This window comes from Diceros bicornis, chromosome 35, assembly GCF_020826845.1.
Source record: "Diceros bicornis minor isolate mBicDic1 chromosome 35, mDicBic1.mat.cur, whole genome shotgun sequence".
NCBI lineage: Eukaryota > Metazoa > Chordata > Mammalia > Perissodactyla > Rhinocerotidae > Diceros > Diceros bicornis.
In genome coordinates this window covers 10,212,039-10,232,550 of record NC_080774.1, presented here as the reverse complement: position 1 = coordinate 10,232,550, position 20,512 = coordinate 10,212,039, and the positions used below count along the sequence as shown (strand labels likewise).

General features: G+C 37.7%; 1 protein-coding gene across 2 annotated transcripts in view; it reads left to right on the top strand.

The window, feature by feature from the left end:
- Window positions 1–20,000, top strand: part of NAA25 (N-alpha-acetyltransferase 25, NatB auxiliary subunit) — a 73,014-nt gene extending 53,014 nt beyond the window's left edge. For both annotated transcript variants that reach the window (XM_058531446.1, XM_058531445.1), the window contains exons 21-24: window positions 369–466; window positions 7,778–7,888; window positions 12,143–12,289; window positions 17,150–20,000. In XM_058531446.1, the coding sequence (XP_058387429.1) occupies window positions 369–466; window positions 7,778–7,888; window positions 12,143–12,289; window positions 17,150–17,272 (479 nt within the window). In that variant the 3' untranslated portion in view covers window positions 17,273–20,000. The remainder of the gene's footprint in view (window positions 1–368; window positions 467–7,777; window positions 7,889–12,142; window positions 12,290–17,149) is intronic.
- The last annotated feature ends 512 nt before the right edge of the window (window positions 20,001–20,512 follow it).

Below are 20,512 nucleotides of genomic sequence, written 5' to 3'. Positions count from 1 at the left end.
GGTGCATTTCTACCATGCACTTTGGTCTTTTAGTCCATAAGGGCACAAATTCTTCTAAATCATTCACTTGGAGTCCTAATTTTATTATGCCAATGGTCTATTTGTGGAAAGGCTTAGCTGCTGTTTAAACCCTAGAATATATAATTTATAGGGCCATTGTTTATGTTTTGAAGACAATAGCAATAGTCACATGGCTTTTTAAAGAGCATCAAGTAGATATCCTTTGTTGTTTGATTCATTGTTGTGGGGGAGCTGTCTGGATTAAGCTTTTATATTTGTTTATTCTTTATTAGATTGTGCATTGTGTTCCTAAAAATAGCACTGAAACAAAAGCTGAATAAAACCATAAGATATTTTTCTGTTTTCAGATGTTTTCAGTAAATGTAAAGGTGACCTCTTAGAAGTTAAAGATGGTAACTTGAAAACACATCCTGCTCTTTTAGAAAATCTAGTCTTCTTTGTTGAGGTATGTTTTTGTTCTCTTCCTGGAAAACTCGAATTTCCTTAGTTGTATGCAGCATTAATTTTTCAAAAATGAACGGGTAATAGGCACCTTATACCTGTAATTTAATCCCCCACCCCTGCCTTTTGTTAATTGAAAGGCAATATAGTTAATTTTTGGAACCAGCTCCTTCCAAGAATACTAAGATTTCATTCATAATGCTTAGGTAAAACTTCTTGAAATTTGCTTTATCCATCTTTAAAGATTCCTCAGTTTCACTTCAAATCTAGCTGTTTTCTGTTCATTTTCCTTTCTGACTCAACTATTATGTAATTTTTTTTATTTTTTTATTTTTTTATTTTTTTATTTTTTTACATTTTTATTGATATTTTAATGGTTTCTAACATTGTGAGATTTTGGGTTGTACATTTTTGTTTGTCCTTCACCCCATATATGACTCCCTTCACCCCTTGTGCCCACCCCCCACCCCCACTTCCCGGGTAACCACAGTCCAGTTTTCTCTGTCCATGTGTTGGTTTATATTCCACATATGAGTGAGATCATACAGTGTTTGTCTTTCTCTTTCTGGCTTATTTCACTTAACATAATACGCTCCAGGCCCATCCATGTTGTTGCAAATGGGACGATTTTGTCTTTTTTTATGGCTGAATAGTATTCCATTGTATATATATACCACATTTTCTTAATCCAATCGTCAGTCGAGGGACACTTAGGTTGCTTCCACTTCTTGGCTATGGTGAATAATGCTGCAATGAACATAGGGGTGCATAAGCCTCTTTGGATTGTTGATTTCAGGTGCGTTGGATAGATTCCCAGTAGTGGGATGGCTGGATCATAGGGCATCTCTATTTTTAATTCTTTGAGGAATCTCCATACCGTTTTCCATAGAGGCTGCACCAATTTGCATTCCCACCAGCTGTGTATGAGGGTTCCTGTTTCTCCACATCCTCTCCAACATTTGTTGTTTTTTGTCTTGGTGATTATAGCCATTCTAACGGGCGTGAGGTGGTATCTTAGTGTTGTTTTGATTTGCATTTCCCTGATGATTAGTGATGTTGAGCATCTTTTCATGTGCCTATTGGCCATCTGTATATCTTCCTTGGAGAAGTGTCTGTTCATTTCCTCTGCCCATTTTTTGATCGGGTTGTTTGTTTTTTTGTTGTTCAATTGTGTGAGTTCTTTATATATTATGGAGATCAACCCCTTGTCAGATGTATGTTTTGCAAATATTCTCTCCCAGCTGGTTGGTTGTTTGTTCATCTTGATTCTGATTTCATTTGTCTTATAAAAGCTCTTTAGTCTGATAAAGTCCCACTTGTTTATTTTTTCTTTAGTTTCCCTAGTCTGGGTAGGCATGTCATCCGAAAAGATTCCTTTAAACCCAATGTCAAATAGTGTGTTGCCTATATTTTCTTCTATGAGTTTTATAGTTTCAGGTCTCACCTTCAGGTCTTTGATCCATTTTGAGTTAATTTTTGTGTATGGCGATAGCACATGGTCCACTTTCATTCTTTTGCATGTGGATGTCCAGTTTTCCCAACACCATTTATTGAAGAGACTTTCCTTTCTCCATTGCATGTCCTTAGCACCTTTGTCGAAAATTAGCTGTCCGTATATGTGTGGTTTTATTCCTGGGCTTTCAATTCTGTTCCATTGATCTGTGTGTCTGTTTTTGTACCAGTACCATGCTGTTTTGATTACTATTGCTTTGTAGTATGTTTTGAAGTCAGGAATTGTGATGCCTCCTGCTTTGTTCTTTTTCTTTAGGATTTCTTTAGCTATTCGGGGTCTTTTGTTGCCCCATATAAATTTTAGTATTCTTTTTTCTATTTCTGTGAAGAATGTCATTGGGATTCTGATTGGGATTGCATTGAATCTGTAGATTGCTTTAGGTAATATAGACATTTTAACTATGTTTATTCTTCCAATCCACGTGCATGGGATATCTTTCCATTTCTTTATGTCATCGTAGATTTCCCTCAATAATGTCTTGTAGTTCTCATTGTATAGGTCCTTCACCTCCTTGGTAAGATTTATTCCTAGGTATTTTATTCTTTTTGGTGCAATTGTAAATGGTATTATCTTTTTGAGCTCTGTTTCTGTTAGTTCATTATTAGCATATAGAAATGCAACTGATTTTTGTAGATTGATTTTGTACCCTGCAACTTTGCTGTAGTTGTTGATTGTTTCTAACAGTTTTCCAACAGATTCTTTAGGGTTTTCTATATATACAATCATGTCATCTGCAAATAGTGAGAGTTTCACTTCTTCGTTACCTATTTGGATTCCTTTTATTCCTTTTTCTTGCCTAATTGCTCTGGCCAAAACCTCCAGTACTATGTTGAACAGGAGTGGTGAGAGTGGGCAGCCCTGCCTCGTTCCTGTTCTCAGAGGAATGGCTTTCAGTCTTTCCCCGTTGAGTATGATGTTAGCTGTGGGTTTGTCATATATGGCCTTTATTATGTTGAGGTACTTTCCTTCTATTCCCAATTTATTGAGAGTTTTTATCATAAATGGATGTTGTATCTTGTCAAATGCCTTCTCTGCGTCTATTGAGATGATCATGTGGTTTTTATTCTTTGTTTTGTTGATGTGATGTATCACATTGATTGATTTGCGGATGTTGAACCATCCCTGCGTCTCTGGTATAAATCCCACTTGATCATGGTGTATGATCTTTTTAATATATTGTTGTATTCGGTTTGCCAATATTTTGTTGAGGATTTTTGCATCAATGTTCATCAGCGATATTGGCCTGTAATTTTCTTTCTTTGTATTGTCTTTGTCTGGTTTCGGTATCAGGGTGATGTTGGCCTCGTAGAATGATTCAGGAAGTGTTCCATCTTCCTCTATTTTTTGGAATAGTTTGAGGAGGATGGGTATTAAATCTTCTTTGAATGTTTGGTAAAATTCACTGGAGAAGCCATCTGGTCCTGGACTTTTATTTTTTGGGAGGTTTTTGATTACTATTTCAATCTCTTTACTTGTGATTGGTCTATTCAGATTCTCCATTTCTTCTTGGTTCAATTTTGGGAGGTTGTATAAGTCTAAGAATTTATCCATTTCTTCTAGATTGTCCAATTTGTTGGCATATAATTTCTCATAGTATTCTCTTATAATCCTCTGTATTTCCATGGTATCCGTTGTAATTTCTCCTCTTTCATTTCTAATTTTATTTACTTGAGCCTTTTCTCTTTTTTTCTTAGTTAGCCTGGCTAAGGGTTTGTCTATTTTGTTTATCTTCTCGAAGAACCAACTCTTTGTTTCATTAATCCTTTCTACTGTTTTTTTGGTCTCAATATCATTTATTTCTGCTCTGATTTTTATTATTTCTCTCCTTCTGCTGGCTTTGGGCTTTGTTTGTTCTTCTTTTTCTAGTTCTGTTAGGTGTAATTTAAGGTTGCCTATTAGGGCTTTTTCTTGTTTGTTAAGGTGGGCTTGTATCGCTATGAGTTTCCCTCTCAGGACCGCTTTTGCTGCGTCCCATATGGTTTGATATGGCATGTTATCATTTTCGTTTGTTTCCAGATAGTTTTTGATTTCTCCTTTAATTTCATCAATGATCCATTGGTTGTTCAGTAGCATGTTGTTTAATCTCCACATTTTTGTCACTTTCCCAGTTTTTTTTTCCTGGTTCATTTCCAGTTTCATAGCCTTATGGTCTGAAAAGATGCTTGTTATGATTTCAATCCTCTTAAATTTATTGAGGCTTGCTTTGTTTCCCAACATATGGTCTATCCTAGAGAATGTTCCATGCGCGCTTGAGAAGAATGTGTAGTCAGCTGTTTTTGGGTGGAGTGCTCTGTATATGTCTACTAGGTCCATCTCGTCCAGTTTTTCATTTAAGTCTAATATTTCTTTATTAACTTTTTGTCTGGATGATCTATCCATTGCTGTAAGTGGGGTGTTAAGATCCCCTACTATTATTGTGTTGTTGTTGATTTCTCCTTTTAGGTTTGTTAATAGTTGTTTTATGTACATTGGTGCTCCTATGTTGGGTGCATATATATTTATAAGTGATATGTCTTCTTGATGGAGTGTCCCTTTTATCATTATATATTTCCCTTCTTTGTCTTTCTTAACCTGTTTTATCTTGAAGTCTACTTTGTCTGATATGAGTATGGCAACACCTGCTTTCTTTTGTTTGCCATTAGCTTGGAGTATTGTCTTCCATCCTTTCACTCTGAGCCTGTGCTTGTCTTTAGTGCTAAGATGTGTTTCCTGAAGGCAGCATATTGTTGGGTCTTGCTTTTTAATCCATCCTGCCACTCTGTATCTTTTGATTGGAGAGTTCAATCCATTTACATTTAGGGTAATTATTGAAATATGAGGGTTGAATGTTGCTGTTTTGTCACTTATTTTCTGGTTCTTTTGCATTTCCTTTGTTTCTTGTCCCATTTGTTTTGGACTGCCAATTCAGTTTGGTTGTTCTGTCTTATGATTCTTCTAGTTTTCTCTTTGTTTATCATATGTGGTTTTAATTTGATTATTTGTTTAGTGGTTACCTTGAGGTTTGGGCGAAAAATCTTCTGTATGAGATAGTCCATTATCTGATAGCCTCCTATTTCCTTATACTAAGTCAATTCAGTCACTTTCCTCTTCCCCTTCTAAGTTGCTCTTGTTATACCTTATTCTATCTTGTGTTGTGGCTGTGTGTTTACAGTGATGAGGTTAAATTTATTTTTGGTGAATTTCTTCCTTTGATCTTTGAGTTTAGTATTTAAGTGGTTGCTAACCTATTCCGGTAAAGATCTACTATTTCTCTGATTTTGTCTACCTACTTTTCTCCTTACTCCAAGCTTTGTGTTCCCTTTCTCTTCTTGTTTTCAGGCCTGAGGGCCTTCTTGAGTATTTCTTGTAGTGGCGGTCTCGTGGCCATGAACTCCCTTAGCTTTTGTTTATCTGGGAGAGTTACTATTTCTCCATCATATTTGAAGGATATTTTTGCTGGATAGAGTATTCTTGGCTGAAAGTTTTTGTCTTTTAGTATTTTGAATATATCATTCCAGTCTCTTCTAGCCTGAAAAGTTTCTGTTGAGAAATCCGCTGAGAGCCTGATGGGAGTTCCTTTGTACGTTATTTTTTGTTTTTGTCTAGCTGCCCTTAATATTGTTTCTTTGTCGTTGACCCTGGCTAGCCTTACCACTAGGTGTCGTGGTGAAGGCCTTTGTCTGTTAATATATATAGGCGTCCTGTTGGCTTCGCTTACTGGTATTTCCTGCTCCTTCCCCAGATTTGGGAAATTTTCAGCTATTATTTCCTTGAATAGGCTCTCTGTTCCTCTTTCCCTCTCCTCTCCCTCGGGAATACCTATAATTCTTATGTTACATTTTCTAATAGAGTCCGATATTTCTCGGAGTCTTTCTTCATTTCTTTTTAGTCTTAGTTCTCTCTCTTCTTCCATCTGGAGTATATCTGTATTCCTATCCTCTAAAGTACTAATTCTTTCCTCCATATTGTCAGCTCTGTTCTTTAAAGATTCCAGATTCTCCTTTATCTCCTCCATTGTGTTCTTCATCTCCATCAGCCCTGATAGGTTTTTCTTTATGATTTCAATCTCTTTTGTGAAGAAACTCCTAATCTCATTTAATTGTTTGTCTGTGTTGTCTCGTATTTCGTTGAGTGTTTTTATGATAGCTATTTTGAAATCTCTGTCATTTAGTTTATGGATTTCTGTGTCTTCGGGGTTGATTTCTGGTTGCTTGTCATTTTGTTTCTGGTCTGGTGATTTCATATATTTTTGCATTGTGGTTCCTGTGTTGGTTTTGATTTTCCTCATCCTGGAAGTCTCTGGTTGCACTTTCCACCTGCCGCCACTGTGTGGTGGTGAAGGGCTGTGTAGTCTAAGCCCCCTGCGCTCTGCCCCAGTTTTTCTGCTGCGATCCGCAGTTTTGTTTTGTTTTGTTTTGTTTCTTTTCCCCACTGCGATCCACGGGTCCAGTCCAATTTATTCTGGTCTGCCTCGGACCGCTAGATCTGGTCGAGCTGCAGACTCCGGGTTGTGGGGAGGGGGGAGCTCTTTCTTTTGCCCTCTGGGTCCCTGACGTGGGAGGCTTCTCGTTTGCCCCTCTTTATCCGCTCTCTGGGTTGCTCAGATGTTGATGGTAGCCCTGTGGCTCCTCTGAGCCCTCTGTGCGGGAGTTTCCCACTGGCTGAGAGCGCCCGAAGAGCTACAGTTTCCCGCCGAGGGCCGCCCCTCCCCCCTCTCTGGGAGCCGCGCGGACCGGATCGCTGATCTGATGGGGAGGGAGCGGAGTTCTCCTTACCTCTCCCCACTTCCTCCGGGGGCCCAGCACGTTCCGCTCTCAGATGTGCGGCAGTGTGGATCCCTCCGCTCCAGCTTTTGACTGTCTGGGATTCCGTTGTTTGTCTGTGGCTGTTACTTTTGTTGTATTTTGTGGGGGAAGAATTCACGGGAAAGCTCACTCCGCCATGATGCTGACGTCACTCCCTCAACTATTATGTAATTTAAGTTAATTCCTCTAGCTTCTTTTACTTGTTGTTGCTATTCATTAATTACTAAGATTCTGCATTATGAAGGAAAACCCAGGAGCTGATGTTGCAAAACTCTTATTTTAGCCCAAGAGAAGAGGAGGATCACAAACACTCATAATCCACTATCTTTCTTTTTATTTCTGTCACATTTGTTTACTTTTCTCTTCCTACTAGTCTGTAAGCTTCCTGAGGGCAGTATTCTCTGTTTTGGTGATTGGCACATCGTCTGTGTCTAAGACACTGAACGAATGAGTAATAATTGCATGGATATGTGCATGCACACACTGTAGCATGGGAGAAGGCCTGTAAACACCTAACTTAATACAAGGAAGGAGGATATGTGCTGACCCACTGGGGAGATTTCTCCATATATATTTAAGTTCAGGTTGCAGGTGAGGCAATGTCTTACCTGGCTGGAGAGGTGGATGGAGAGGTATACTGTAAAGAACCTGTGGATCCCATGCCTAGGATTTTGGGCTTTTTACTTGTCTGAAAAGGACGTTAATAGATCCTCACTTCCTCCAGAGAAGTGAAAGGAAATTGGACCAACTGGAGGATGGGTTTAGAGCTGGGAGAGCCAGAAGAAAGGAAAAAGATGTAAGTTGTTAACAGTATTCTGAGCAGGAGATGATGAAGGTCTGGATCAATGTGGTGATCACAGAAATTAGAGAGTGGAGAGTTAAGAGGAGAAATTGAAGGGATTTGCATAGAAGAACTGTCAGTTAGAATTTCTTTGTTTAATCCATAACCTTTAACTGTTCCTGATAGATATCTTGAGTGTAATCCTTATTGATGAATTTGCAATTTTTCCTCTTTCAGACTATTTCTGTTATCCTTTGGGTGTCCAGTTACTGTGAGAGTGTCCTGCGACCATACAAATTAAATTTACAGAAAAAGAAAAAGAAGAAAAAAGAAACCAGCATCGTCATGGTAATAATAGAGAAAACACAACTAACAGGCTGGCCGTGTGCAGCTGCTGCTTTTCACTGTTTCTCGCGTGTCCTAAGAGACCTTAGGACCCCATGCACAATTCGTTTTCTCTCCCCAACTTTTTTTTGTTGTTGTTACACACCTACAGAAAAGCTGAAAGACTAATATATTGACACCCAAATATCCTTACCTAGATCACTACTTGTTAACAATTTGACGTATTTACTCTCTCTCTCGTTGAACCATTTGAAAAGAAAAGTACAGACTTCATGATATTTAACACGCCAGGATAGAGCAAGGGCAGTCTCCTACAAAACCACGATACTCAAGCAATTTTCACTCAAGATATTTAATATTGATACAATAGTAATATGATGTCCATATCAAAATTTCCCCGTTTATCCCAATTACATCCTTTATAGCCTTTTTCAAAATACTAGAATCCTACTGAGGATCTGACATGGCTTTTAGTTAATCATGTTTCTTTACCCTCCTTTAATCTAGAACACTTCCTTAGTCTTTGTTTTGTCTTTATTTTTGAAGAGTCTAGCTAAGGTTTTGGTAGAATGTCCCACAATCTGGATTTGGCTAATTGTTTCCTTAGATTTAGATTAAACATAGATGCTGTGTCCTTTTTAGCAAATTAAATCTGCAGGCACTAATGTTGTATGTCCCATTATTGGTGATTTCTGATTTAATTATTTGATAAAGGAAATGTCTACCAGTAAAGGTGCCTTTTCCCCTCTGTGATTAATAAGTAATCTATGGGATGATACTTTGAGACTGTGAAAATCCTATTCCCGACCAGCCTTTCACTCACTGGTTTTAGCATGCATTGTTAGTGCAACTTGCATGAATCATTTATTACATTGATGGTTCCACAATGGTGATTTTTAAAAATTCTGGCTATCCTTTCTGGAATAGCAAAAATGTTCCAAGCACTTTGTACTTTCCCACTGAGGTGAAATCACACGTTTTCCCAAGGAGCCCTGGTTCTTGTATGGGGAATGGTATTTCGAAACCAAGATCTAGGGTGTTAGGTGTACTAATTGCTATTGGGGTTTCATTGCTTCTAGTTTATGTCAGTGGAGAGAGACAGGAAATTTATTTACACACAAACATGTAGTTTTCAATAGTTCTTACTGACACTGTCAGTTTCAATCCAACATCCTAGTGTTCTTCCTTCCATTCCCTCCCTTATTCCATATTTATAGCTTCCTTTTTGCAGAGTGAGAACCCTGGTTCCCAGCAGCATCAATATATTTATTCATTTGCTGTTTTATAATAAATCCTAAATAGTTTTGGAATTAGTACATCAGTTCCACTACTAGTTCCAATAACAAACCCACTAAATTCAAACTTCAAAAATCCTAATTTTTTGCAGTTCTTTTTTGTCCTTAGAGTATGTTCCAGTGAATGTAGACAGTTGAGGTACTCAGTAAAAGCACTGGAATTAAAAACTGAGATTATATTATTAGTGTGATATAAATAAGGTTCATTTATTTCTGTGTATTTGATTTTGGAGATTCCTCCCATCTGATTTAATTTAATTTTTGAATGTGTAAAACATTAATGTAATTTGTGTCCTTTTCATAAGGAAAATTATTTGGGATTCATTCTGTCCATGACATGCTGTTTTATTAATGTTTGAATTTATCCTATCATTATTAATGGGGGATTTTTGTTCACTGTAGCAATATAGTAACCATTGTCATTTGAAAATGTTCATGGTTTTAGTAGTAATATTGACTTCCTGTAGAATTCAGTAATAATTCAGGAATTCTTTAGATTTGACACTGTGTTGGGTGTTACCATTCATTCAGAAACAAAGTGTACTTAGATTTGCATGAGGGCCTAAATGGAAGAACCTTCTCTCCTTCAGTTTCTTGAAGATAATGTAATAACAGATCATGAGTGCAAAGTTTGAAAGTATATATCATAGTTGCTCTGTTACTCACGCTTCTAATGAAAGCCTACACTCCTAGAACTTGACAGATAGCTTTTTGGTATTTGGATTTTGTGGGGTTTTTGGTAGTTGTTGCTTTTCTGATTTCCAAAAGTGAGAATAGCTTTCTTATTTTTCTGATTATCAAAGTAAACTAAAGGTGTGAATAAAGTGAAGATCACCTATATTCCCACCAACCAGTGATAGCCACTGCAAACAAACCAGAATCATGTTCTATAGAAGGTTCTGCAATGTGCCTGGTTGTTTGTTGTTGTTTTCACTTAACAGGGTATCACAGACATCTCTTCATTTCAGAAAATATAGATGTATCTCATTACTTTTAATGGTTCTATGCCATCCTGTTGCATTAATGTACCATAACTTATTCCTATTGATGAATATTTGGTTCTAATTTTTTTAATATAAATAGTGCTGCTTTAAAATATGGACGAATACACAAAGATGAATTTATAATATGATTTCCTTAGAATATCTCTTAGATCTGAAATTACTATATATGTACATTTTTACATTCCCCAACAGTGTTGTGTCCGTATCCTTACCCATCTGATAGGCAAATATTAGTATTCTCTTTTTTCTAATTTGCATTTTAAAAAATTCTGTTGACGTTGAACCTTCAAAGAAGACTTGAGTGAAAAGCTAGCCTTACTAGTTGATTGGCTAGGTTTCTTGTATTTATCTGTTTTTTTAATTGTATCATATGTTGCTAGTGTTTCTTTGGTGTATTTTCTGTTCCAGTTTTTGCCCAAGTTTCCTATTGTGTAGTAATATTTTTCCTACTGATATGTTTTGAGCTGTCAGGCTCTTAACATAACAGTGTTGTTAATGCTCTATCATATATGATGCAATTTTTTCCAGTTTGTCATTTAACTTGAGTGATTTTTTAAAAAAATATAGTAATTTTTTTTAAAAAACAAGTATTTTTTTTAAATGATTCCTAGTTTAGTGTAATGTTTAGAAAGGCCTTTTCAATTTATGATTGCAGAAGTCAATTTTCTTCTGGTGCTTCGATGGATTTTTTTTCTTTTTTAATTTAAGTATTTAATCTATCTGGAATTTATTTTGGTATTTACTATTTTATTTATTTTGTATTTTCAAATGTCTAGCTAGTTATCTCAGTACCAGTCATCCACTTGAAACCACTGTTTTGAAATGCCACCATTTAAATTCCCTTAGATTCTCCAGTCTATCTTGGGACTTGTTTCCTTTCACTCTTTGTCAATTTACTTATATACCAGTACCATCTGGACCTAATGTGACTTTATAATATACTCCAGTATCTATTAGGGCAAGTTCCCCTTAATTACTCTTTTTCAGAATTTTCTTGGCTGCTGTCACTCATTATTTTTTCCATTAGAACTTAGAATATTTTATTTCTGTTATTAACATTAGAGGAAATCTCAGACATAAAGAGAAGAAATGAAGTCCTGGTTCCTCTTATCTTCTTTAGTGTTCCAGGAGATCCCCAGCCCAAAGTTGAGTAATGACCAACTAAGATATTTTCTGTTGGCTTTCATCTCCAGTTCCCCAGAGTGAAATAAAACCTCATTTTAAAAAAATGGCTTAGGGCTGGCATGGAGGCGTAGTGGTTAAGTGTGCGCGCTCTGCTTCGGTGGTCCCAGGGTTCGCAGGTTCAGATCCCGGGTCTGCACTGACGCACCGCTTGTCAAGCCATGCTGTGGCGGCATCCCATATAAAATAGAGGAAGATGGGCACGGATGTTAGCCCAGGGCCAGTCTTCCTTGGCAAAAAAAGAGGAGGATTGGCATTGGATGTTAGGTCAGGGCTGATCTTCCTCACACACACACAAAAATGGCTTAAGTCATCCTTGCTGAGTTAGCATTATTTGGTGGCAATTAAATTTACTTTGATTTGAGAGACTGTTTTATATCCCAAACTGTATCCATTCCCGTTACTTTTTTTGTGTATGTGTGTGAGGAAGATTAGCCCTGAGCTAACGTCTGTTGCCCATCCTCCTCTTTTTGCTGAGGAAGATTGGCCCTGGGCTAACATCTGTACCCATCTTCCTCTACTTTATATGGGACGCCGCCACAGCATGGCTTGATAAGCTGTGCGTCGGTCTGCGCCCAGGATCCGAACCTGCAAACCCTGGGCCACTGAAGCGGAGCACATGAACTTAAGCGTTACGCCACCGGGCCGGTCCGTTTCCTGTTACTTTTAATAGCATTAAGTAATGCTGTAGCATGAAATTAGTATAGCTTTTGTTGTATAAGCATGGGAAATATGTTTGATAATCTTTCAACTTTTTAAAAATCTTTTTTTTCCAGCCACCTGTCTTTACCAGTTTCCAAGACTACGTTACTGGGCTTCAGACTTTAATTTCCAATGTTGTGGATCATATTAAAGGGCTTGAAACACATCTAATTGCACTTAAACTTGAAGAACTTATTTTAGAAGACACTTCTTTCTCACTGGTAAGAGACTGTAGGCGATCAGCAATTAGTTATATGTAGATATTCAAATGTTTTTATCTTTATTACAAGGACAAGTTAATTTTCAATTCAACATTCTCTCTTCATAGGACTTGTGATTAGAAGGTGCCTGGCAGTAGTTTGTTGTTGTGTTGGTGGTGGTGGGTTTCCCTCTCCCTTCATTTCCTCCTGCCCTTTCCCTCCTTTCTATACGTTTCTGGGGTTGTTCTTTTACTGTGAATACTATTGATGAATTGATGAGGAATGGAGTTAGTATTGACTCTATTTTGAGTGTCAGAGGAAACCAGCCATACTTTTGAGATCCAGGGACAATCTCCTTGAGTGAGAATTTACCTGCTGCTGCGTTGGCTGGCTTCTTTGCCACCCCAGCACTTATCACCTGAGTACTGGACATCAGAAATAATTATGTCAGTCATAATTAGGCTAGAGCAAGCCAGCCCAAAAAGGAATGGAACCAAGTATGGTATCAAGGGTACCAGTCATCCGATTTCTCCTAATAATTATTGTAGGCTAGCTTCTTAAAATTTTGTTGCAAAATCCCTGTATAGTCTTGCCTTTAAAATGTGGATTCTTTAAAAAAATTAAAAGCTTTCAGTCTGAAATAATTGAAGACTTAATGGTGTCAGGTGAGTTAGCAGTCACTAGCCTGGAGTAACCTGGTGTATGATTTTGATAGGAGCCAGAAGGGCAATGGTGGAGCCACCTGTTTCTAGCTAGTTGCTCCAGTGATGAAACTCCGATCTTGAGGGAATGCTTCCCTTGAGTAGTTTGTCTCACCCAAGCCTCTGCTGATGAGGGAATGCCTCCAGTAATCTGAAGGCAGCCATCATCCTAGCCTGAGACTTCTACCAGACCTTCCTAGGGAAGGGAATGGATGGGATCTTGCTTGACACACCAGCTTTAAAAGATTGTAAGCCCCGCTTTTGTAAAGCTTCAACATGTTAGTTCTTTGAACAAGAGGCTTACTGAGGGAAGGGGCTCAGAGCATTTAACATTTCCCAAGACTGATTAAACAAAGCAGACATGCTGAGATGTGAAACTAAAAGTTTGGTTTTAGCCAAATGAAAACTTCAGCTGTTTTCCTATGTACATTAGAATGAATATAGACTTCAGTGGTGATTAGAAATACTACTTGATGCATTATTTAGTTCTTTAGTATTTTTGTCTTCCTTTTTTTAAGCCTGACATTGTTTTGAAAAGTAAAATATGCACATGGTAAAAAAGTGTAAAGAAAGAATATACAGTGAAGTGTCTCCCTCCCATTCTGACCCATTCCCTACTACCCTTTCCGAAAAGGAACCACTATTATCAATACTTTCTTGTGCAATCTTCCTGAGTTAGATAACCCATCTATAAGCATATTATGTCTTTCTATCCCTCCGTCCCACCTCTCGCCTTTAAACACAAGTGATAACATACTATACACATGGTTTTCCCTCTTGCTTTTTGTACTTAGTATCTAGGAGATCATTATGGATGAGTACTTATTTACTTTATTCTTTTTAACCACTGTGTAGTATTTCACTATTTTCTTTACACACAAAATGTATGTTCATTATAAGAGAATTAGAAAACAGAGAATAGCACTTCCCAGTTCCCAGCCCCAAATCAATCAGTGCCAGTCCCACCATCCAGCACCATGTTCACCTCTCCCTCTTCTGTATTCCTCTAACACATTTGTATCTTCCATTAGCCTGTATGAAATCCAGGAATTTGGGTACCCAGTAAAGGCCTAATAATTGAATCCTTGAGAAATAGGTATGTCCTAGGTAGAATTCTTGCCTTCTACCTGCCACTTGCACATCACTCTGAAAGGAGAGGGACTTGCTGGTCCTTTTGGAACACTTTTACATACAAAGAAATCTGGTAATTTATAGTAGATTTGGAGCTATTTAACTTTTTACTTTTTAAACCAAACCTAAACTCATCTACTCCAAACTCCCATCCCCTTATAGTGAATACTATTAAAAAAACAAAAATGTAAAATTACAGTACCTATTTAAAAAAAAGGAAAAAATCTTAAAGATCGCACACTTGAACAAATGTCACATTGTTTTATGGGCTTTGCTGGGTACCTTTACGATTTTCAATAAGAAAATAAAAATTTATTGAGCTCACTGTTGTTAGACTAAATGCTTGTAGAAATATAGTGATCAAAGACATGGGCGTAGAGAGATACATACAGATTACTTAACTAAATTGGAAATATGATATAGGCACAAAAATCTGAGCAAGTCAAAAAGAGTCTCACTGGAGAGGGGACGTTTGAGGATTAATAAGTTTTCACCAGGCAGACAAGAATGGAGGAAAGGAATCCCAAGCAGAAGGAGGCCCAGACAAAAGCATGGAGGCAGGAAAGTGAATTGTGTGGGGCACCTTGAGTCAGTCGGCAGAGCCAGAGCACATGGTATGTGGGAAGAACTGGCAGATACAAGGGTGATAGGCACAATAGCCCTGCTGTTGTTGAGACTACTGAGTGGTGGTTCTTGTTAAAAGATCTATCTGCCTCCTGAAATGAGGTATAAGATTTCTCAGTTTTGATTATTGTAGAGGTTATCCTTAACTTTGGGCTACTCTCTAGATTATTCAAGCCCTGGCTCTGTCCTCATCTTTTGATCTTGGGAAAGTCACTTACCCTTTCTGGGCCTCAATTCCTTTATCTGTAAAATGCAAGTCATAATAATACCTACTTCATAGGATTATAGTGAGGATTAAACAAAACAGTAATGGCCTTATATATTGCCTACTTGTGTTAAAGTCACAATACATATAATATACTGAGCAGCACCAGCCACCAAATATAGGATCCATATAGTGCTGGGTACTTTCTTTGGGTAAAAAAAAAAAAAACTCTTCAATTTAATTTCCATTATTGTTCATTTCTTTTTTCTTTCCTTCTTTTCTTTCTAAACTTGAAACACTATGAATAAGGCCTCTGGACTACTACCTCTGGTCCTGGTCCCTCTCCTCCTCCCTAGAGGTATCCACTGAAACTGGTTGTGTGCCAAGACCTTTTTTTTTGCATTTATACTCATAGAGCAAATACACAATACTATTTGTATCTTTTAAAAACCATCTGGTTTTAGTGTAACTTTATAATGTACTCTAACACCTGTTAGGTTTTTAAAAGTAAATGATACACTATTTTATTCTGAAGCTTGGCTTTTTTTCACTCAACCTTTTTTTTTTTTTTGTGAGGAAGATTGGCTCTGAGCTAACATCTGTTGCCAATCTTCCTCTTTTTGCTGAGGAAGATTAGCCCTGAGCTAACATCTGTGGCCATCTTTCTCAATTTTGTGTATGGGACGCCACCACACATGGCTTGATGAGCGTTGCATAAGTCCACACCTGGGATTTGAACCTGCAAACCCTGGGCTGCTGAAGCGGAGCATGCAAACTTAACCACTACACCACCAGGCCAGCCCCTCACTCAACCTTATATTTGAGAGATCTGTTCAGGCTAATACATATAGATCAATCTTGTTCTTTTAAACAGCTGTATAGTATTCAAAATATGAATATACCATAGCCACTGGACATTTTAGTTTGTTTCTGTACATTTGTTTTTATGTATAGTACTGAATGAAATGTATTTGTACCTACCTTCTTTTTTTCTTTTTTTTTTGTGAGGAAGATCAGCCCTGAGCTAACATCCATGCCAATCCTCCTCTTTTTGCTGAGGAAGACTGGCCCTGGGCTAACATCTGTGCCCATCTTCCTCCACTTTATATGGGATGCCGCCACAGCATGGCCTGACAAGCGGTGCGTCAGTGCGTGCCCGGGATCCGAACCGGGGCTGCCAGCAGTGGAGCGCGCGCACCTAAGCGCTACGCCACGGGGCCGGCGCCTGTACCTACCCTCTGATGCACATGTTGGGTCATAAGCTGTGCTCACCTGGTTTCCTCTGGGCTTTGCACGATACTGCCAACTTCACGTAGACCTAGCCAGTTCTCAGTCAACCTCCTTTCTGTGTTTACTCCATCCCCTTTACTTTTTGTGGTCTCTACCACAGGTCAAATAGGCAGCAAGATTTAACTCACCTATTTGAGTAGGCTTAGGAAAGCTCTGGTCTTTTTTAGTTGTTTGGCCTCTGGAACCCATGGACTTTGTCAATATGGAGGGAAACCTGTCAATATGGTAACTAGAAAAGATGATACCAGTAAATTGATGCCTTTAAAAAGTGGCTGTGATAATGTCCAAATTAATAATAAATTCTACTTTTTTCCCGATGAAACTAATAATCAGAAATCTCAATTTTTCCACTTTGTACAGCTCATAACAAAATAATAGTGATTATATATCTAAACTACTTAGTAATAATTGCCTACCTTTTTTCTTGATGAAAAATAGTAATCAGAAATCTCGGGGCCGGCCCCATGGCTTAGCGGTTAAGTGCGTGCGCTCTGCGTTGGCGGCCCGGGTTCGGATCCGAGGCGCGCACCGACGCACCACTTCTCTGGCCATGCTGAGGCCTCGTCCCACATACAGCAACTAGAAGGATGTGCAGCTGTGACATACAACTATCTACTGGGGCTTTGGGGAGAAATAAATAAATAAATAAAATTATAAAAAAAAAAAAAATCTCAGGTTTTCGACTTTACAAAGGTTACTTGAAAGAATAATGTAAAGCAACAGGGTGTCAGTGAAAAATCACATGGAAAAATATACATCTATGATGAGCTTTAGCCTTCTTTGCATTTTATGAAATTGGAAATGACCCACTCTTTTCTGATGGAGCTTGCAGTGAGACCAAAGGTAACGGTAATTTTAACTTGTATCTGAGGAACTATAATCTGGGAGAATGCTTTCCGAGCAAGACCACTAATGCTTGTCTCTTTGTAGGAAGAGAGAAAATTTTCAAAGACTGTGCAAGGAAAGGTGCAGAGCAGTTATCTGCACTCACTTCTGGAAATTGGGGAGCTGCTGAAAAAAAGACTTGAGACTACAAAGAAACTAAAAATTTAAGGAAGTGTGAACCATGAGCACTGATGACTCTACAACAGAAATGACATCATCTTCCCAGGCAAAAGCTACATCTGGTTGACCATCGTTTTAATCCAGAACTTCCTCATAAAATGCATGAAGGACTTTGATCGTGAATTAATTTTTTAAGATTAAATGTATACAACTGATTAAATTATTGTATATAAACCAGAAGCAGGACCCTCATCTGGGTTTGACCACTTTTTATACATGTTCATATGCATATGGCAGCCACAAGAGAACCCCACTTTTCTTCTTCCTTCTGTCACCAGACACATCTGGTGCTGGTGGTGGTGGTGGTGGTGGGGTCCATAAAAGCAGCAATAGAAATTAAGCATAAAGCGTCAACCTCAGAGCAGCTGAATGGCCCTACCATTATAGCAGTGGGAGTTTTGGTCTGGTCCTTGAGCCTTAGGAAGCAGAAAGCAGAAGTAGAAGGGGACCATGGCTGGAAGCAGGCCCTCTTTCCACATTAGCATTTTAGTTTTGAGGCTTCCTCAGCTGCTTGGCTCCCACAGAACCCAAGGCAGGTACCCAAAGGGCCTCACATGAAATTGGGCATAAGCACCTGCCACTGAAGGGCGCCGCTCACACTACCACAGGTGTTCATTTTTTGGCTTAATAGTCCAGATAGCCAAGATGTCCCCATCCTAGCTCCTGTGAGAGTTAAATCACAGGTAGGCTTCTGTTAACTTACAGTTGTTTGGAGGGGAAGGCAGTACAGACCACTTATAAGCCTGCTGAGGACTAGCTTGCTGTCTTTCATCCATTTGGGAAAGATGGGAATCACTGTTAAAGAAGAGAGGTGTATATAATTTATGCAGGCAAGTCTAATACCAATGTCATTGGTTTTGTGAGATATATATATATATATGTATATTCTTTTACATATATATGTATATTTTCAAGCATATATATATATATTTATAAATATATATATGCTTGAAAATAAAGATTTAATACTCTAGTGTTTTTTAAGTGGGGGTTTGGGAAGGAGGGAAGGAATGTATATTATGGACTTAACCTAGGTTTTAAGTTTTAGGCTGGCAAAAGAAATGTTATCCATTTGGTTTGAGGTTCAGACTGGTTTTCTTCAAACTTGAGAATTATACTAGGATGGTGTTTACATTGTCCACCTGGAGCTCCCTAAGACTATAGCTTCAGAGGTTGGCTGAAGGAAGATAAATACTGCTCTTGAAAATCTTATACAGTTCATACCATTGCTTTGATAACTTGTTTGTGTTTGAATCTGCTTCTGTTTTTGGTCTTTGTTACCCACATACCGCTAAAGTTATTAATTCTGTAAGAGCAAAGAAATGAATTTGATGAGGACATTCAGACATCTGATGGAGGATTGGTCTTGAAGACCTTAAAGGTCCTTTGCAACTCACTTCTCCAGTGAAATGTGATACTTTTTCTTTTAAAAGCAACCAAAAGAGAACTTGGAAAATCTCTGTATGCAAAGCAATTACATTTTGTCCTCTTGTGTTGACTTTCTTAGACTCCAAATTCAATAGGGTAATTAATAACTGTTTAAACTTCCAAGGAAATTTTTAAGAAAATTACTACGTTACCTCTTCAAAATAAGACTTGTTGGAAATCCCAGTCCATCAAGTAATTTGAAAAAATTATTTTTGATGTAAATTGGTAGCCACAGCTGTCACACCCCATCCCAAAAGGAAGAACTGCCTTGAACAAGAGGAATTGAAAATTCTGATTGATTCCAAATCTAATTTAATGACAACATATCATAATTTCATAAAACTCTGGCCAATTTAGATAGAACTTTGTGTGTGTATGGGGGTGGGGGTGTGTGTGTATGGCATGTATTCTCGAAATGATGTTTCCTTGACTGTCCAAAAATACTGTACATAGAAATACTCTTTGAAACAAGTCTATCAACTGACCATGATCAATCTAGCATACCTGCTCAGTGGGCTGGCCTTGGTCCTCAGGGACAGTGCGTGACTCCAGTGGTCTACCTGACTAGTCTTTTCCCCAGAGGCATCTGGGACCTCTACTGGTTTTAGTGACAATGTTCTGTCGAGATTATGCTTCCTTTATTACTTGCTGATTTTCCTACTAAATGTAGCATTTCAATTAGATCCAACCTCTTACATTTTGAGATAATTGTAAAAAGAATGAAATTATGCAGAAATGGCCAATATCTTTTATTGATCTATTCTTTTGGAAACTGTCATGCACTATAAATTGTGTACAGTTAAAAAAAATATATATATATATATATTCTTACATGAGTAAAAAGCACCCTCTCCAGCAATTGTACGTAATTGGTATTTGAAGAGAATTCCCAAATAACCCATTGCTGCTGCTGCTGTTTTTGGTTTGTGTGGGGTTTTGTTTTGTTTTGTTTGTTTTTGTGTGGTAAATTGATATTTAAAAAAAAAGAAAAAATACGACTACTGTTTACAGACTGAAAAATTACTGCTTTTTATACTACTGAGATCTTAAGACTCTCCAAAGCAAACATTTGGTTTAAATCATTTATCTGATGTGGATAAAAGATAAAGAAATTTTTAGTGTTCTCCACATAATGGAAAATGTACAAATGCCTAGCTGTGTTGCCCATCAATTTTGTATATTTTCATAATTTTAATTGTTCAAAATTGCATTATATTTTGCAATCACTATGTTCAATCTGGATTTGTCTTTCATTTTAACTTTTAATATAAAAAGGGGTTTCAATGTATCTATGGCCTTGTTACTGAAACTCTTCCTACTTATTTGATGTGATTTATTAATATGGGCAGTATATATTCTTCCTTCTTCAGAATTAAGTGAAGCATATAGCACATCTGTGTTAAACTGGATGGGTTAATTTATATAAACACTTTCATTTTAAGTTGGCATTCCTGCCTGGTTCATATTTGGATTCCTAGAAGCCACAACCTTTTAAATGATATAGTGCATCCCAACTTTGTATTGAGCATTACACTTCCCAGCAAAACTGTAATATTTTTGAATTTAAAATTTTTATTCCCAGGCCCCTAGTGGTTGTGTTTGAAAGTAGTACCTTCATTCATTAATTCAACATATATGTATTGAGCACTTATTTACTATGTGCCAGATTCCACTCAGGGCTCTCCTGATATAATGGTAAATGAGACCCAATATCCTAGCTAATGGCTGAGGTGGGGGAAGAGACAATAAAAATAAATATTAGTTTGTAATTAAGTCCTGTTTAATAACATAAATCAGGGT